Source organism: Drosophila ficusphila, unplaced genomic scaffold (genome assembly GCF_018152265.1).
Source record: "Drosophila ficusphila isolate 14025-0441.05 unplaced genomic scaffold, ASM1815226v1 contig_791, whole genome shotgun sequence".
NCBI classification, from domain to species: Eukaryota; Metazoa; Arthropoda; class Insecta; order Diptera; family Drosophilidae; genus Drosophila; species Drosophila ficusphila.
The window spans coordinates 2,336,714-2,350,605 of record NW_025064737.1 but is presented as its reverse complement, the minus strand read 5'-3'; the positions used below and the strand labels follow the sequence as shown (position 1 = coordinate 2,350,605).

At 45.3% G+C, this 13,892-nt stretch overlaps 5 protein-coding genes across 5 annotated transcripts; 3 read left to right on the top strand and 2 right to left on the bottom strand.

Moving 5' to 3' along the window:
- Positions 1-4: 4 nt before the first annotated feature.
- Positions 5-1,761, bottom strand: LOC108090177 (histone acetyltransferase type B catalytic subunit). The gene is made up of 3 exons (XM_017188760.2): positions 1,475-1,761; positions 921-1,422; positions 5-778 (listed from the first exon to the last, which is right to left on the bottom strand). The coding sequence occupies exons 1-3, from the start codon at positions 1,539-1,541 to the stop codon at positions 133-135; spliced, it is 1,215 nt and encodes a 404-aa protein (XP_017044249.1). The 5' UTR covers positions 1,542-1,761; the 3' UTR covers positions 5-132.
- A 426-nt stretch (positions 1,762-2,187) lies between these two features.
- LOC108090176 (26S proteasome non-ATPase regulatory subunit 12) lies at positions 2,188-4,268 on the top strand. Its single transcript, XM_017188759.2, has 4 exons — positions 2,188-2,406; positions 2,465-3,519; positions 3,579-3,735; positions 3,798-4,268. The coding sequence occupies exons 2-4, from the start codon at positions 2,471-2,473 to the stop codon at positions 4,098-4,100; spliced, it is 1,509 nt and encodes a 502-aa protein (XP_017044248.1). The 5' UTR covers positions 2,188-2,406; positions 2,465-2,470; the 3' UTR covers positions 4,101-4,268.
- A 291-nt stretch (positions 4,269-4,559) lies between these two features.
- Positions 4,560-6,052, top strand: LOC108090219 (histone PARylation factor 1-like). Its single transcript, XM_017188812.2, has one exon. It carries the CDS (start codon positions 4,639-4,641, stop codon positions 5,992-5,994), a length of 1,356 nt encoding a protein of 451 aa, XP_017044301.1. The 5' UTR covers positions 4,560-4,638; the 3' UTR covers positions 5,995-6,052.
- Positions 5,984-6,976, bottom strand: LOC108090220. The gene is made up of 3 exons (XM_017188813.2): positions 6,787-6,976; positions 6,310-6,737; positions 5,984-6,244 (listed from the first exon to the last, which is right to left on the bottom strand). The coding sequence occupies exons 1-3, from the start codon at positions 6,885-6,887 to the stop codon at positions 6,066-6,068; spliced, it is 708 nt and encodes a 235-aa protein (XP_017044302.1). The 5' UTR covers positions 6,888-6,976; the 3' UTR covers positions 5,984-6,065.
- A 1,009-nt stretch (positions 6,977-7,985) lies between these two features.
- LOC108090195 (zinc finger protein 800) lies at positions 7,986-12,836 on the top strand. The gene is made up of 5 exons (XM_017188782.2): positions 7,986-8,335; positions 8,442-8,588; positions 8,672-9,140; positions 9,203-9,350; positions 9,698-12,836. Exons 1-5 carry the CDS (start codon positions 8,180-8,182, stop codon positions 11,682-11,684), a joined length of 2,907 nt encoding a protein of 968 aa, XP_017044271.1. The 5' UTR covers positions 7,986-8,179; the 3' UTR covers positions 11,685-12,836.
- The last annotated feature ends 1,056 nt before the right edge of the window (positions 12,837-13,892 follow it).

The following is a 13,892-nucleotide window of genomic DNA, read 5'->3' as shown; positions in this document are numbered from 1 at the left end:
TATGTAATTTTTAATATTTATTCAAAAGAATCCTACCATAGGCTTATAGCAACATAATGTATTTTGTAATCAACATATTTGAAAAGGAAAAACGAAATAAATTACTCAACACCCCTTGGATCCACAGACCAACTAGGCTTTCAATTTGGCAATGGTGCTCTGGTAGTCTTGCTCGACCACACTGTACTCCTCTTGAAGCTGCTCCATGCGTTGCTTTATTGTTGGCAGTCGAGCCCGCAGCATCTCTGTGTCCATCTTGAAGCGCTCCATTTTTTTCAGATCCTTGAGCTGCTTATAATAAACTGCGTTTAGTCGTTTCTTCACTTCCAAGCGATAGGGCCGGTACTCCTTTTCATCATTTACGTTGGTGTAAAAGAGACGCAGCAGTTCGTACACCTTTCGCACTTGCCGGGGATTAAGTTTCAAGGCTTCACGAGCTTCCCGCACCATCTCCTTGTTGAAGCCCTTGACAATCTCGGCACGGGCAAACGACTTTAGTTCTTTGCACGACCGAGCGTCCACAAAGTTTCGCAGTCGCTGGAACTCCTCAGATGGATCCTCCACTGTGATATCAACCACATTTTTTTGCGACTGATAAAACTTGTAAATGGTCTCCACCAACTGGGTCGCGAGGCCTAACTTTTGGAATGGCGGCAATATCAGCATCTGGCTTATCCTTGGTCGTTTGTTTTGCGGATATGCGTAATACTCGTACACCGTGGTGTAGCCAGCTGTGGCATACTGCCATTGACCATCGTTGTTCTTGTACTTTTCGTAGCTAAAAAAACAAAAAGAGCAATAAAATTGTAACAGGAACGGAAAGAACTATAAAACAAAAGACTTACTTAGATTAAATAAAATACTACTTTGAAGCAATCGGACTATAAACCAATTTTCTTATCCTTCGCTATGTTACTTACCACAAGAAGTAGCACCACTGTGGGTCATCGGTGTCTATGTATGAGGCGGCGTCTACGAACCACAAAATAAAGGTCTGTAACCGGGCGAAGAATTTGAGGAATGAGGAGCTCTTGTAGTCGGACTGGTAGATCTCAAAGAGACGTTCGCTGCCGTCGTCCGATGTCCGGGTGTATTCGCCAATTTTCTCGCCGAACGGCTGAAACTTGTCAGCCTTGTCCAGTGTCTTCAGAAACTCATCGAGGTTGATGAAGTAGCAGCCGTCTGGCAAACTCTGGGCAATCGTGCTGACCACGTCGTCGGCCTTGATCTCTCCACCAGATATTTCGTTTACTCGCTTTCCGTACTCGACGCCCAGGTAAATGTGCAAAGGTCCTGCCGTGTACATTACACGCACATGCAAGTCCTGGTAGCCAAAGATAGTTTCAGACTCGCCAAAAATCTGGTGGGCCATCGCGGGGTGGAAGATCAGGGCGTCGTTGTTGATGTCCGCCTTGTCGCGAACTAAAAACAGAAACATTACAGGACTGTCTCGAACCAAAGTCTGGCCACTTACTCAACTTAAACTCCACGACTTCCAAGGCATCGATCACCAAGTCCTGGTATTCCTCAATTTGTGCCATCTTGCAAAATTTCCAGAACCAACAATTAGCTTATTTCCGCAAATAGTAGTGCAGGAGATCCTTTCTGTCCTTTTGCTGATGGATATAAAGTTAAAGCCAAGGCATCTATTTATATAAAATACAATCAGAATGCACGTTTCGTACAAAACAATTCGGCGTTTGCGGGTTTTTGGCAAAATTTTCGCGGCTAAACAAAGATTGATGCCAATGGTGTTGAACAACGCGAGATAACCACCCCACATTCAGGGCTGTCAGCTATTTCGATATATCTATTGTTTAACCGCGGAAAACAGAATCCAAACTACCATATAAAGTTTAAACAATTTTTATCTCTTTATTATTAATGTATATTTTTTTTAAATCTCTACATAACTTAATAATGTCAACATATTGATTTTACTTCAATAATGTTGTATTATTTTTTTTGAACATCAACATTTTTTTTATAATAAAATTTCTTATTTTCACCCATGACAACTCTACGTAAACTTACCGCTCTGTTTTTCTCTTCGCATTCTTCCATTGCTTTGTCAAAAAATGTGCCATACCTAATTTCTTTTTCAAAAATGTGTCTAAATGTGACGTTTCAAATTTGCTTGTGTTAACATTAACATTTCAAAATTTAAATCGACCCGTCCAGCAAACACTTCTCAACACTACCAAACTCGCGCAGCCAACTTAACACAGCATTTGTAAGCAGAATTTGTGCAGAGAGATATTATTACAAAAAAGCCGCTTTCGCATCTAGCAAAGTATCCAAGATCATCTGGCGAACCAACTAGGTTGATAACAAGACAGTGTGCATTAATTTGCCAAAGAAACCCAGTTTCAGTAAATTTTGCGGCAAGACAAGGGCAAACGCGAGGTGAGTGGTAAAAAATGCCTTGTCATAGCGGAAAATATACAGGTAAACTGCATTTTAGAGCACAATGGACACCTATTTGTTCGATGGCGGCCGCATCACCAAAATGGAGGTAGACTACGAGCCTGCCTGCAATGAGAAAATTCCACTTGCCAAAGAGCTGGCCAAGAAGAAACCGGACGCCTTCCACGAAGCCATCGAGATGATGCTGCAGCTGGAGAAGCAGACGCGACTGGGCGCCGACATGGTCTCCTGCTCGCGCGTGCTGGTGGCAATTTGCCAGATCTGCTTCGACGCTTCCAACTGGAATGCCCTTAACGAATATGTGTCCTTGCTAGTGCGTCGGCGCTCCCAGCTGAAACAAGCCGTCGTCAAGATGATCCAAGAGTGCGTCACGTATGTGGACAAGACGCCTGACAAAGAGACCAAGCTGAAGCTGATCGACACACTGCGCTCGGTCACTGAGGGCAAGATCTACGTTGAGATCGAACGGGCCCGGCTCACCAAGATCTTGGCCGACATTAAAGAGGCTGATGGCGACGTCGCCGGTGCGGCCACTGTCATGGAGGAGCTGCAAGTTGAGACCTATGGCTCAATGGACAAGCGCGAAAAGGTGGAGCTTATACTTGAGCAGATGCGCCTTTGTCTGCTGAAGGAAGACTATGTTTCCACGCAAATCATCGCCAAGAAGATCAGCATCAAGTTCTTCGATGATCCGGCGCAGCACGATCTCAAGCTGAAGTTCTACTACCTGATGATCCAGCTAAACAGGGATACGTCCTTCCTGAAAACCTCACGTCATTACCAGGCCATTGCAGAGCCGCCGCGCAAAAAGACAGGCCTAACACCCGTGGACTCCGCCGCATCCACAGATGAACAAAAGAAGAAGGACGACGACAAAAAGAAGAAGGAGGAAGACGACAAGGACAAGAAGCCGGAGGTCGTCGCAGAGCCCGAAGTCGAGGTTGAATTGACCGAGGAACAGAAGAAGGAGCTCACAGAAAAACTCGTTTGTGCCGTGCTTTATTGCGTGTTGGCTCCTTTCGACAACGAACAGAGCGACATGATGGCTCACCTCTCGAAAAACAAAAAGCTGGAAGAAGTGCCTGCCTACAAGTAGGTGTTTTAGAACCTAAATCTTATTGCAGAACTTGATTTTTTCTTCATTCCATCAGAGAAATTCTACGTCTATTCATGTCCAAGGAGCTGATTAATTTCGACACATTTAATGCAGACTTTGGCACGGTGCTGGCCGAGAATGAGATGTTCAAAGATAGCACTAAGCACGGCAAGAAGTGCATCACCGAACTTAAGGATCGTCTCATAGAGCATGTAGGTTTACATTTGTAAAGATTTTCTTTTCTCCGATAATAATTCATATGGTGCACCCACAGAACATTCGCATAATTGCCATGTACTATTCCCGCTTGCACCTGGCGCGCATGAGCGAGCTACTAAACCTGCCTACCAGCCGCTGCGAAGAGTACCTCTCCAAGCTGGCCAACAGCGACACCATCCGAGTGAAGATTGACCGTCCCGCCGGCATAATTTACTTCACCCAAAAGAAGACCGCCTCAGACATCCTGAACAACTGGGCCACTGACGTAAACCAACTGATGTCCCTGGTGAACAAGACCTGTCACTTGATTAACAAGGAGGAGTGCGTTTACTCAGTAATGTGCGCTGTCGAGGATTAGTCATGTTCCATATGGATGTTTAGAATAGTGTTTCCCTTTAAAATGTTTGCCCATACGCAACTGTAACTGTACTAACCACCCAACCATCAACATTTCGATTCTTTCGCAAACTTTGTATTCATTGAATGAACTACAATAATTAAATAAAAAAACAAATATCAATTGCAATCGAGAGCAGTTTTTTTTTGCCATTCACCGGCACTTTTTGCCGGCACTTCTCAACACTCAAACGCAATTTGGGGGTGTGTTCGAATTGCCATAGGCGTAGTGTGGGGCGATATGGGGTCTATGAAAACTGAAATTAAAAACAAATTCTTTTTAATATTAAAAACCTCGTAACATTTTATATTTTCTTGTTCATTTGCTGTCGTGCTGCATTTGGGATGTTTTCTTTAACACGATTACTAAGACTCAGTATTTTATGTTTTTATACAGATAACCGATTCCCCGCTGAAACTTATGCCTGCGCTACTGAAAACTTGTTATTCTTGTTAGTTGTATCGCACATATCGCGAAGTTGTTTATTTTAAATTTGGGAATGCCAAAGGAGGATTGCAAATACTGGGACAAATGCTATCAGCGTAATGCTGCTCATTTGTCCAAATATAATCATCCAGAAAAGCTAGACGAGAAACGTGGAGACGGCGCAGAGAGCAAAAAAGTGGCGCCAAAAAGAAGTGCATCCTCGCAACCAAAAGAAAAAGAAAAAGAAAAAGATTTGCTCTCGCAGCCAGAGGAAAAGATTGAGCCAAACACAAGCTGCTCGAGCGCAGAAATGGAGCACAAGGAAGAACCCAAGGGAAGCTATGAGTCCGAAACAGCGGAGCTTCACAAGGAGGCCATGAGCAACATATCCGGGAAGAACTACATGGAAATCCTAGAGAAGCGCATACGCCTGTCCGTGCAAAAAGAGTACGACAATCTCTGCGAATCCAACGAGTTTATCAGGCACAAATTCCTTGTCGAAATGCCTTTGGACTTTTACGAGTTTTGGAAATTTGTTACTGGCCTAAAAAGCGATCCTTCGAAGCCTAAGGATGCAATCTTAGAGCACCTCGACAAAGTATTCCAGTTGCAGTTGGTAGGTCCCTTTGAATTTCTGGCCGGCAGATTCCATGGAGCAAAACTGGGTGAACCAGGGGACTACCTGCGGCACTGGCGTTTTTACTACGATCCACCCGAGTTTCAGACGATCTTTGTGCGTCGAGGTACAGGGATTCACTATGGATACTGGCGAGATGTGCCGCAGGACAAGGAGAACCTATTGATTGCCCGAAGCGACACTGCCAAGGGCTGCGAGATTAAGTTTGTGGCTGGAAATGCGTTCGACGCGTTCCTCTACTTCCTGGAACACGACTTTGTGCCCACTCCCTTCTCAGCCGGACAGTTGGCAGGAACTAAAAAAGCAGTACCAAAATACTTGAGTGACAATTCCCTTGAGCTGGCCCAGCTGGACCGACTGCAGCGAGAGCGCAATAAACGAGTGGTGGCCAAGACATTTCACCGGGCCGGGATAGTGGTGCCTTTCGATCGGAAGACGCAGCTTGGCTATCGTCCACTGCCCGTCAGCGACGCCGAGCTCAATAAGATGTTGGCCATGCTGGAGCATAAGGACATCGATAACGGAGCTGCCAAACAGGCAGTGCTGGAGAAACTGCAGCCGTTGGCCAATGCAGCAAATATAGCCTTAGATGAATCGGACTTTGGCAGCGCCCTGGAACTGGGAATTGATTTGTTTAGCAGTGGGCACAAGGAGCTGCACATGCTGGCCTCCTCTTTGCTGGTCCCTGCCTACTCGATGCTTTCTCGGCCACAATTCATCGCCATCGCCAAGGCGCATATGGAGCAGCGCCGACGCGAGGTGAATCTCAGCATTTTTGAAGTACTGAAGTAATTTGTTTTTTATTCCGCAACCGCAACATTTTTACAAAATTAAATCTAGAAAGAACACAGCCAAAAGTAGTTTCACATGTATAGATAGGAGTTCTCCTTGCGCGGGGGGATGTACTTGGAGCTGCAGGATACGCCCACACTCTGGAGCAGCTTAATCACTGGCTGAGCAGCAGTGGTGTCCAGGGGCAGCTTGTCAGTGTAGACAACAAAAGAGTTCACCGGCAACTCTTCTTCGTCGCGCCAACTGGCAACTGCAAGAAGGGATAGGTGAAAGCGGGATAAAACATAGTCCTGTGCAGCTGTGAGGACCACTTACCTCCGGCCGCCACTCCGGCAATAAAGTTGGGAGCCTCCAATTCAGTAACATCCTTTTTGTTCACACCCACGCCTCGCACAATAGCTATGTCATCTCGGTACAGCTGAATATCCTCGCTTTTAAACTCTACCTTTGGCTTGAGCGTAAGGGTGATCACTTTCTTGGCCAGCTTGACGTAGGGCAACAAGAGCTCAGTGACCTCGCCGCTGCTAGTCAAGTCCTCCTCCACGATGGCCAGCAGCTGTTTGGACGAAGGGTTCCAGTGCAGGGACGAGGTTTTGGCAGGAATGCCGCACACGCGTTTGGAGTCCGTTGCCAGCAGGGAAGTGCCAAAGTGTGTGACGCTGGTACCTTCAACGATCACCAGAAGATCACTCTCTACGGGGGCAACTTCACCCGTCGATTCACCATCAAATTTTAGCTGCAGCCTTTAAATATTAGAGATTAACAACAAGTTAACAAACTTAAATCGCGCACTTCTCGACCGGCTTCACGTTCTCCAGCTCATCCTCTTCGCAATCGTCCCAAAAGGCGCGTGATGACGGTATGTTCAGTTCACCAAATCCTGGACAGGCCATTGTGTGTTCTGTAAGTTAATTTATGAGTGAAACTAATGTGATGAGCTTTATTCCGGTCACTGTTTTTTTTCAAGTCATCAGTGTGACCATGTGCTAAACGCCAAAAGATCTTTGTGTCATTATGCAAACAAAAACATAATTTAAGATATTTTTTTAATTATATGAGTGTAGTTCAGCTTAATTTTCTAAGCATATTTAATGGTTGAAATCATAAAATTGAATTGTATATAATCTAACAAAAGGTACATAAAATGTAGTGAATTTACAATTTTTTACTAGTGACAAATGAAAATAACATGTTTACAAACTGAAAGTTACTCAATACTCAAACAACATAAATAAAAAAAATTAATTTTCAATGTGAAATGTTGATTAGTTTTAAAATTTTAAAATAAAAAAATATGCCCGCACGATATTGGTAACGTTAGACTTGCTACCGTTCCGTAAGCTTTTCTTACGTCAAAGGCAACAACCTGCGCAGTATACGTAGCTGTGCAAACTTTTTCAAGATATAGTGTCGATGGTACATATATCGTTTCCAAAAAATTTTAAAATTTTAAAAATATTCCTATTCGAAACAATATAAGAGTAAACATCTCGAAAACTTTTAATTCAAGGAAAATAACATCTAAATAATATGTTCAAACTACTGTTAAGAAGTAAAGAATTAAATAAAACATTTCTGATTAAAATGCCTTATTCTAATGTTTCTATTGCAAATGTTTAATTCAGAATAAACTTATTATTACTGTCGCAAAAATTATAAATGCGTGTGAAAAAACGAATTACAATCACAATTTTTTAAATTTATTTCCCATGTGTCAGAATTGTCGTCCCATATATGTACAATTATTTTCGTATCTAAAAAGTTCTAAGAAATATGTAGCCATATACATATACACGATATAATGAGAACTTTAGTAATTTAAAAAACATTTAAATCATATATTTTTTGTTTTCACAAGGCGCCTACTCTTTCGTTTAAAGATTTCAAGATAAAAACCAGAAAGCAACCATATCAGAATTCATCGATATGAAGTTATAAGTCCGAGAAAATCACGATAAGATATTTTTTTTCCAAAAATATCGATATATGCTATTTAGTTATATTTTTCACATCCCTACAAAAAATGCAAGATGCAGGCCCGTATTCGAATTGGAAAACCACTTTGATCGCGAATTAGAAACATATTAAGATCCGCACTTGGCCGAAATCGACCCGAAGAGCAGTGCGTTGGGATTGTAAGCGAATTCGGCCAAAAGGAGCAGAAGCGGCGTGTAAAACCAGCACCATGAGGAAGCGCAGCTCGCGCTGTAACTCGGACACTTTTAAAGAGGAGCAGATGGCCCACAACGGTGACGACATCAGCTTGCTGCAGCGCCCACTGCGCACCGCCCACACGGGATTCGAGGAGGCGCGCCGGGCATACGAGGATGGCACCAGCGAGGTGAGTCTCTCCCGAGTGGAGTACGTGACTCAGCTCCGGCCCATAATGGCGGAAGCTCCTTTGCCTCAACTCGGTACTTCCCCGGATAACAGCCCCTTTCCCTTAGGTGCGTCAGCTGCTAAGCCTGGAGTGCAGCCTGATTTACGAGTGCAAAGTGTGCCGGAACATGTTCCGCAGCCTGGCCAATTTCATCAGCCATAAGCGCATCTTTTGCTGCGTCAGCGCTCGGTCAGCAAACGGCAATGGATACACAGTGAGTGGGCAGTAAAGACAACCCCATGACTTGGTTATTGTAGCCACGGGATTTTTGCTAATCGCTGCGAACTTTCTCAACAGGATCAGAACTCCACGATGATCATACAAACAGGTGGCGGTCCGTCGCCGCAGGATATTGAGCACATGCTCCGAAGCAGGAGCACGGGATGCTCGCCAGTTCCTCGAGAGGTGCGTCCCATACGGGCTGGAGGTGGAGGGATACGCGACCTTAGTGGCGTCATCGAGCGTCTCCGACGCGAGAAGGCCCCCTTACAGGCCAGGCGTAGCTCCCCCACGGTTCTTCAGCTGGAGTCGGTGCCCACTTCCAGCCAGGCAGTCTACCAAACCGTCAAGGTAGACCAGGAGGACAGCATACGGACGGAGCTGGATGAGGTGCACCGTATGCTCAATCCGGCTGATACCGTTGTGGGACCCGACGGCAAGGCCTTGGCCACCATCAAGTTGGAACGCCAAGGAGGCAGCGACTCCGGCGAAAATGGCGAGCAGTCGATCAGCGACGAAACGGAGACTAGCATCTTCTGCGAGATCTGTAATGCTGACCATCCAAATAGGCCTTGAAATCAGCTAGTATATTTACATTTTTGTTCACAGGCAATCTGACTTTTCAGACGCAAAAAACGCTGGAGCTGCACATTCAGAAGCATCACTCATCATCGGCATTTGTGTTTCAGTGTCCCGCCTGTTCGCTAACTTTTCTGCAGGCCGCCGCAGTTATTCGCCATCTATCCAAGGATCACAAGTACGTAAAGATGGATTATGCATTTATTATTCTTCAAATTAATTTCAAATAATATGGGTAAAAATCTATTGATTTATTTATTTATCTGCTTGACGTTATGAACTAATTGAGTGATAAAAAAGTTGTAGGGGTAAATAATAATTAATTAATTAATTAATTAATTAATTAAAATTGTCTTTAAAATTTGCAGTCTAAGAATGTGAAGGAAACTTTAAATTTATTTTAAAGCTACGCTTTAATTTTATAATTGGAGTTATGTTCTAAATAATATATTGTGTTCGGGATCGCAGAGATGTAATTAATTCAAAACTGAATTTAATTCTTGTGTATTAAAAACCCTTTTTCAGGAAACCAACTCGTCGCATTCGCATGATGCGGAACACAATCCTCAAGCGCCGCGTGCAGCAAGGAGATATTCATCCCAAGGGCCCCTGCCGTGAGTTGAAGCGCCTGCAATTCTCCGACGACGTAGTAGGCTACGTTCCGGAGCCATTGGATGCCAGTGGTGAGCATCGTAAGATCATGTCTTTGTGTATATACTGCGAAAAGTCCTTTGAACGTCGCGCTGCTCTGTCAACCCACCTGCTCAATTGTCGAGCGAAGCAAGAGGCGCTGGCCAAGCCGGCTCCCTCCGTTAAAAAACTTAAGGTAAAGAGTAATGATTCCAGTCTAGATGCAGCCGATGAGGAACCAACTGCGGCCATAGATTTACCGAAAAACAATACGATCAAGCGAGAGGAAATTACTCTTAATGACATGTTTGCTGATCTACCGGAGCGAAATGACTCGTTTGCCCCTGTCTTGCACACAGTGTCGTTGGACCAGCTAAATTTGACCCATGAAACGGACTCTGCGAGTGACGAAGCGTCCAACACCGACGAAGATCACGAGCCCGGGGCTGGAGCTGGTCCGGAATCCACTGCGGACCCGGAAGATGTCAAGGGCAAGGCCAAGAAGAAGCGCAATGTGCCAGTGGAGAAGCAGCTGCGTTGCCGCTGCAAGATCTGCCACAAGCAGTTTAATGCACTCGGCAACCTACGCCGTCACATATCCATGTTCCACTACCGCGCTCGCCGCTTCGGCTGCAATCTGTGCGAATATCGCGCCTTCAGGCGCTACGATATCGTTAACCACTTAGGTTTCACCCACAAGATAGAAGGAGATCGCGACCAACTAACGGAACAGTACGTGTCCACTCATGAGTGCGAGTACTCTCGCGACGATGTCGATGGGGACATCATTTTGTTGGACAAGGAGGAGGAGCTGGGAGCTATAGAGGCCAAGGAGGCCAAGCCCCCTATTAAGACCTACGAAAGGCGCTTAAAGCGTGCCAAAACCGTAATAGAACCAGCGGGAGAAGCGAGACCACTATCACCAACAGCCGTAGTTAAGGAGGAACCCGGCCAGGAGCCGGCGGAAGCCACTCCCGCGCCAAGTAAAAAGCGTCGCAAGTCACGCACTCAAATCTCACCCGACTCTGGCGAGTACTCCCAGGAGAAGCGCCCGATTCGCAAAAGGGTTAAGGCGGTCAACAAGGACTTTGTCTACGATATGGTCAGCTTCAAGCCGGACGGATCAGGGCAGCAAGCTCCAGCTGCGCTCGCCGTCGAGGCCATGCGGGCCAAGCTGCGCCGCCAGCCGACGGGAAGCAACGATGAAAGCAAACCCAAGCAGTGGGAGGCCTACATAACGGAGGCCAAGAAGCCGATGGTCCTGGGCATCACACAGCGCATCATGCTGGAACTAGTGAGTCAGGGACTGGCTGTATCCGCCACTTTACCGGAGCTGCCCTCCGAGCGACCCCAAATACGACCCCGCCTCACTTCGCACACACGCAGCGATGGCGGTCAGCTGCAGCAGAATCAGAACGTGGTGGAAACCACAGTGAGTCCCGCTCCGGAAACCGAGAGTTTCATCGAAAAGATTGCGAAGCGGACGGCAGCTGCTGGAAAGGATGCCGCTGTCATCAGCAACCTGTGGAACAAGGTCAACACTGCGATTGCCCAGCAACAGCAGAAAGAAAAGCTGAAGCTGGAAAAGGAGCAGGAGAAGGAGAAGGAGCCAGTTCGAGAGGACCAGCCGCAGAAACCCGAAATCGAGAAATCGAAAAGCCCCCTGCCCACGACCCCCTTGCCGCCCAGCAAATGCCACGCCCCCGTGCCCGAATCGCTGGCAACCACTGGCATGGAATGCCTGGGCGGCAAGAGCAGTCAAGCGGGAGCACCGACAATGTTTCCGGCCCTGCCCAAGCCGCCATCCGTTCTGCAGGCAGCTGCCAATGGGACCATCCAGCTCACTCTGGACAGTCTCCTGCGAGCCGCGCTGCAGAACTAAACGGAACCGGAAGTAGGAGCCACCACCATCGTTGCTACTTTTGCAACGTTCGCTGTCGTTGTCTTGTCTTTCCTGCTAGACTTCTCTCAAAGTTTCGGCTGGTCGCTTTCCCATCAACCATTTGAATGTAATTCACTAGTGTCCTTATTGTAAAACCAAGTAAATAAGAAACCAAGAAGAATCAACCCAAGAATCCCTAGATTATAGATACGCTTTGAGTATTACGCGGTAAAAAACAACCAAAACGAATTGAGAATCGTAGCATAATTTTCGGCTATTAGCAAATGTTTGTTGTTTGTGTGAATTGAAAAAGTACAGATTTTTTAAAATGTTATAGTTATTACTGTATATGTACCTAATTTTATAGCCCCACGTAATGTAAGGCACACAAGTGTGTACGGATGTTGTGCGTATGAGCAGCAGATTGCCTTGCCTGGCCTTAAATCAGATTTAATATTTCATCCGACTCGAGCCAAGCTTCTTGGTGTACTTATACAAATGCGTATTGGGGTGGACCGTTTATCATTATTTCATTTTTCATTTCCTTTCCACTCATGCGATCAAACCAAAACATGCTTATTAGTTTCTAAGTTAATTTTAGCTGTTTTTAAATATTCCTTATTCTTCGTTTGACGATAAGGTGCTCCTTAGGCATGTGAAACGGCGCACCCTAATATATATTAAGAAGATGAGAAGGGCTTTGGATATTAAGTTTGTTGACGCTCCATCTTGCCATCTATCATTCGAATCCATCGCCCCACCATCGCCTAATTAGCATTATTATATTCAGGAACATCACAGCTGAGGAAGCGTGAACACGACGACTTCTGCATGATGCTGCATAAATTTGTTGCTCAAAATGTTAATTGCAAACTAAGCGAAAGTCAGGCGCAAGTTGTACAAGGCAGTCTGTTGTACATACACAACCCAGATACATGTTTATACTATATATATATTTTATACATACGCAACGTTGACTCGGCAAGTGTTTTGCCAAACGCAACGGACACAGTACGGAGGAAATCACTCGCAGACATTCAAAGGAGTCCTGATCTACGCGAGTAGGTCAATGTATTTATATATCATTGTAATGTACAAGGTAGAGCCTTAAATCAAATCACCAAATGATAATAAATCCTACGATAATCACCCACAAAATTCTCGATGTGTGAGTCATGTGTTTTGTCATTGGCGGCGGGGCCAACAAGTGTCCAATTTGCGATGCCCAGCATCCAGCACAAAGCACCCAGCACCCAGCACCTGTTCGCCATGTTTTCGGGGTCAGGATAGTGTTTTGGTGCTCCAGCTGGATGGAGTCTGCGGAATTGGAGCAGGTCACCAGGCAGCTGTGTACCCGGGGATGCTGTTGCTCTTACTGCCGTTACTGCGGATGCCCGACAATGGAAATTGTGTCACGGTCAGGAGAATGGGCGTGGACACGGGGATTTGGGCAAGGACTTGGGTCGGGTTTGACTAGCACTTTAGCCGGGATGGGGCCTGGGATGGTGGCGCACCGAATCCGGGCCACACTTTAAAGCTAAGCGTGTGCGTATCTGTGTCCGTGTCCGTGTCCGTGTCGGAAAATAGAGAGAGTCGTGGAGCGTGAGAGAGCGAGCTGGCGAAGCGCGACTGTGTGTAATTGGAAACCGAAAGTGAAAACGCCCAGGCCTTGAAATCCTCGACAGGGGCCGCCGCACAGATATGAACTCGAAATTATTTACCAGGAGGTGACAGCCAGCCCCTCGGGCCACGCAAATCCAATGGATTTTAAAATTATTTTATTTACCATGCTACAAAGCAAACAATACCACATATTTGTTTTTTTTTTTTACAAAGCTATAGAGCAAACACTTTGCTGCAATTTAAAAATATAAAACGTAAAGCGATTTGTACTATGAAAATGAAAATCAATCAAAGTGGACGAGAAGAATGTTAAGTGACATTTGTTTAATGTATTTAAAATATTTTATAAAATAAGGCCAATCTTGTTTAATAGTTTTTCAAGAATAAGATTTTTATTAGCAATTACAATAGTCATGGAATTCTTATTCGAGTATCTCCCTTCATTTTATATCCAGCAGAGAAATGGAAAACCAGTCCGCGAAATTAGATAACCAAAAATGAAATTTATTTTAAATTCCATTAATGCAGTGGGCGAGGGCACTAGCAGACATTAAGCAGCATCAAATTAATGCCACTTACAAAGGC

Bases quoted from the DNA above. Each gene is read 5' to 3' on its own strand.
- LOC108090177 (XM_017188760.2), bottom strand. From the start codon at position 1,541: ATGGCACAAATTGAGGAATACCAGGACTTGGTGATCGATGCCTTGGAA. The intron at 1,423-1,474 runs GTAAGTGGCCAG...TTCTGTTTTTAG, and splicing joins AGTCGTGGAGTTTAAGTTGA to TTCGCGACAAGGCGGACATC. The intron at 779-920 runs GTAAGTAACATA...TTGTTTTTTTAG, and splicing joins CAGTGGTGCTACTTCTTGTG to CTACGAAAAGTACAAGAACA.
- LOC108090220 (XM_017188813.2), bottom strand. From the start codon at position 6,887: ATGGCCTGTCCAGGATTTGGTGAACTGAACATACCGTCATCACGCGCC. The intron at 6,738-6,786 runs GTGCGCGATTTA...TAATATTTAAAG, and splicing joins AACGTGAAGCCGGTCGAGAA to GCTGCAGCTAAAATTTGATG. The intron at 6,245-6,309 runs GTAAGTGGTCCT...CCCTTCTTGCAG, and splicing joins TGCCGGAGTGGCGGCCGGAG to TTGCCAGTTGGCGCGACGAA.
- LOC108090176 (XM_017188759.2), top strand. From the start codon at position 2,471: ATGGACACCTATTTGTTCGATGGCGGCCGCATCACCAAAATGGAGGTA. The intron at 3,520-3,578 runs GTAGGTGTTTTA...TCATTCCATCAG, and splicing joins GAAGAAGTGCCTGCCTACAA to AGAAATTCTACGTCTATTCA. The intron at 3,736-3,797 runs GTAGGTTTACAT...GTGCACCCACAG, and splicing joins AGGATCGTCTCATAGAGCAT to AACATTCGCATAATTGCCAT.
- LOC108090195 (XM_017188782.2), top strand. From the start codon at position 8,180: ATGAGGAAGCGCAGCTCGCGCTGTAACTCGGACACTTTTAAAGAGGAG. The intron at 8,589-8,671 runs GTGAGTGGGCAG...CTTTCTCAACAG, and splicing joins CAAACGGCAATGGATACACA to GATCAGAACTCCACGATGAT. The intron at 9,141-9,202 runs GTAATGCTGACC...TTTTGTTCACAG, and splicing joins TAGCATCTTCTGCGAGATCT to GCAATCTGACTTTTCAGACG.
- LOC108090219 (XM_017188812.2), top strand. From the start codon at position 4,639: ATGCCAAAGGAGGATTGCAAATACTGGGACAAATGCTATCAGCGTAAT.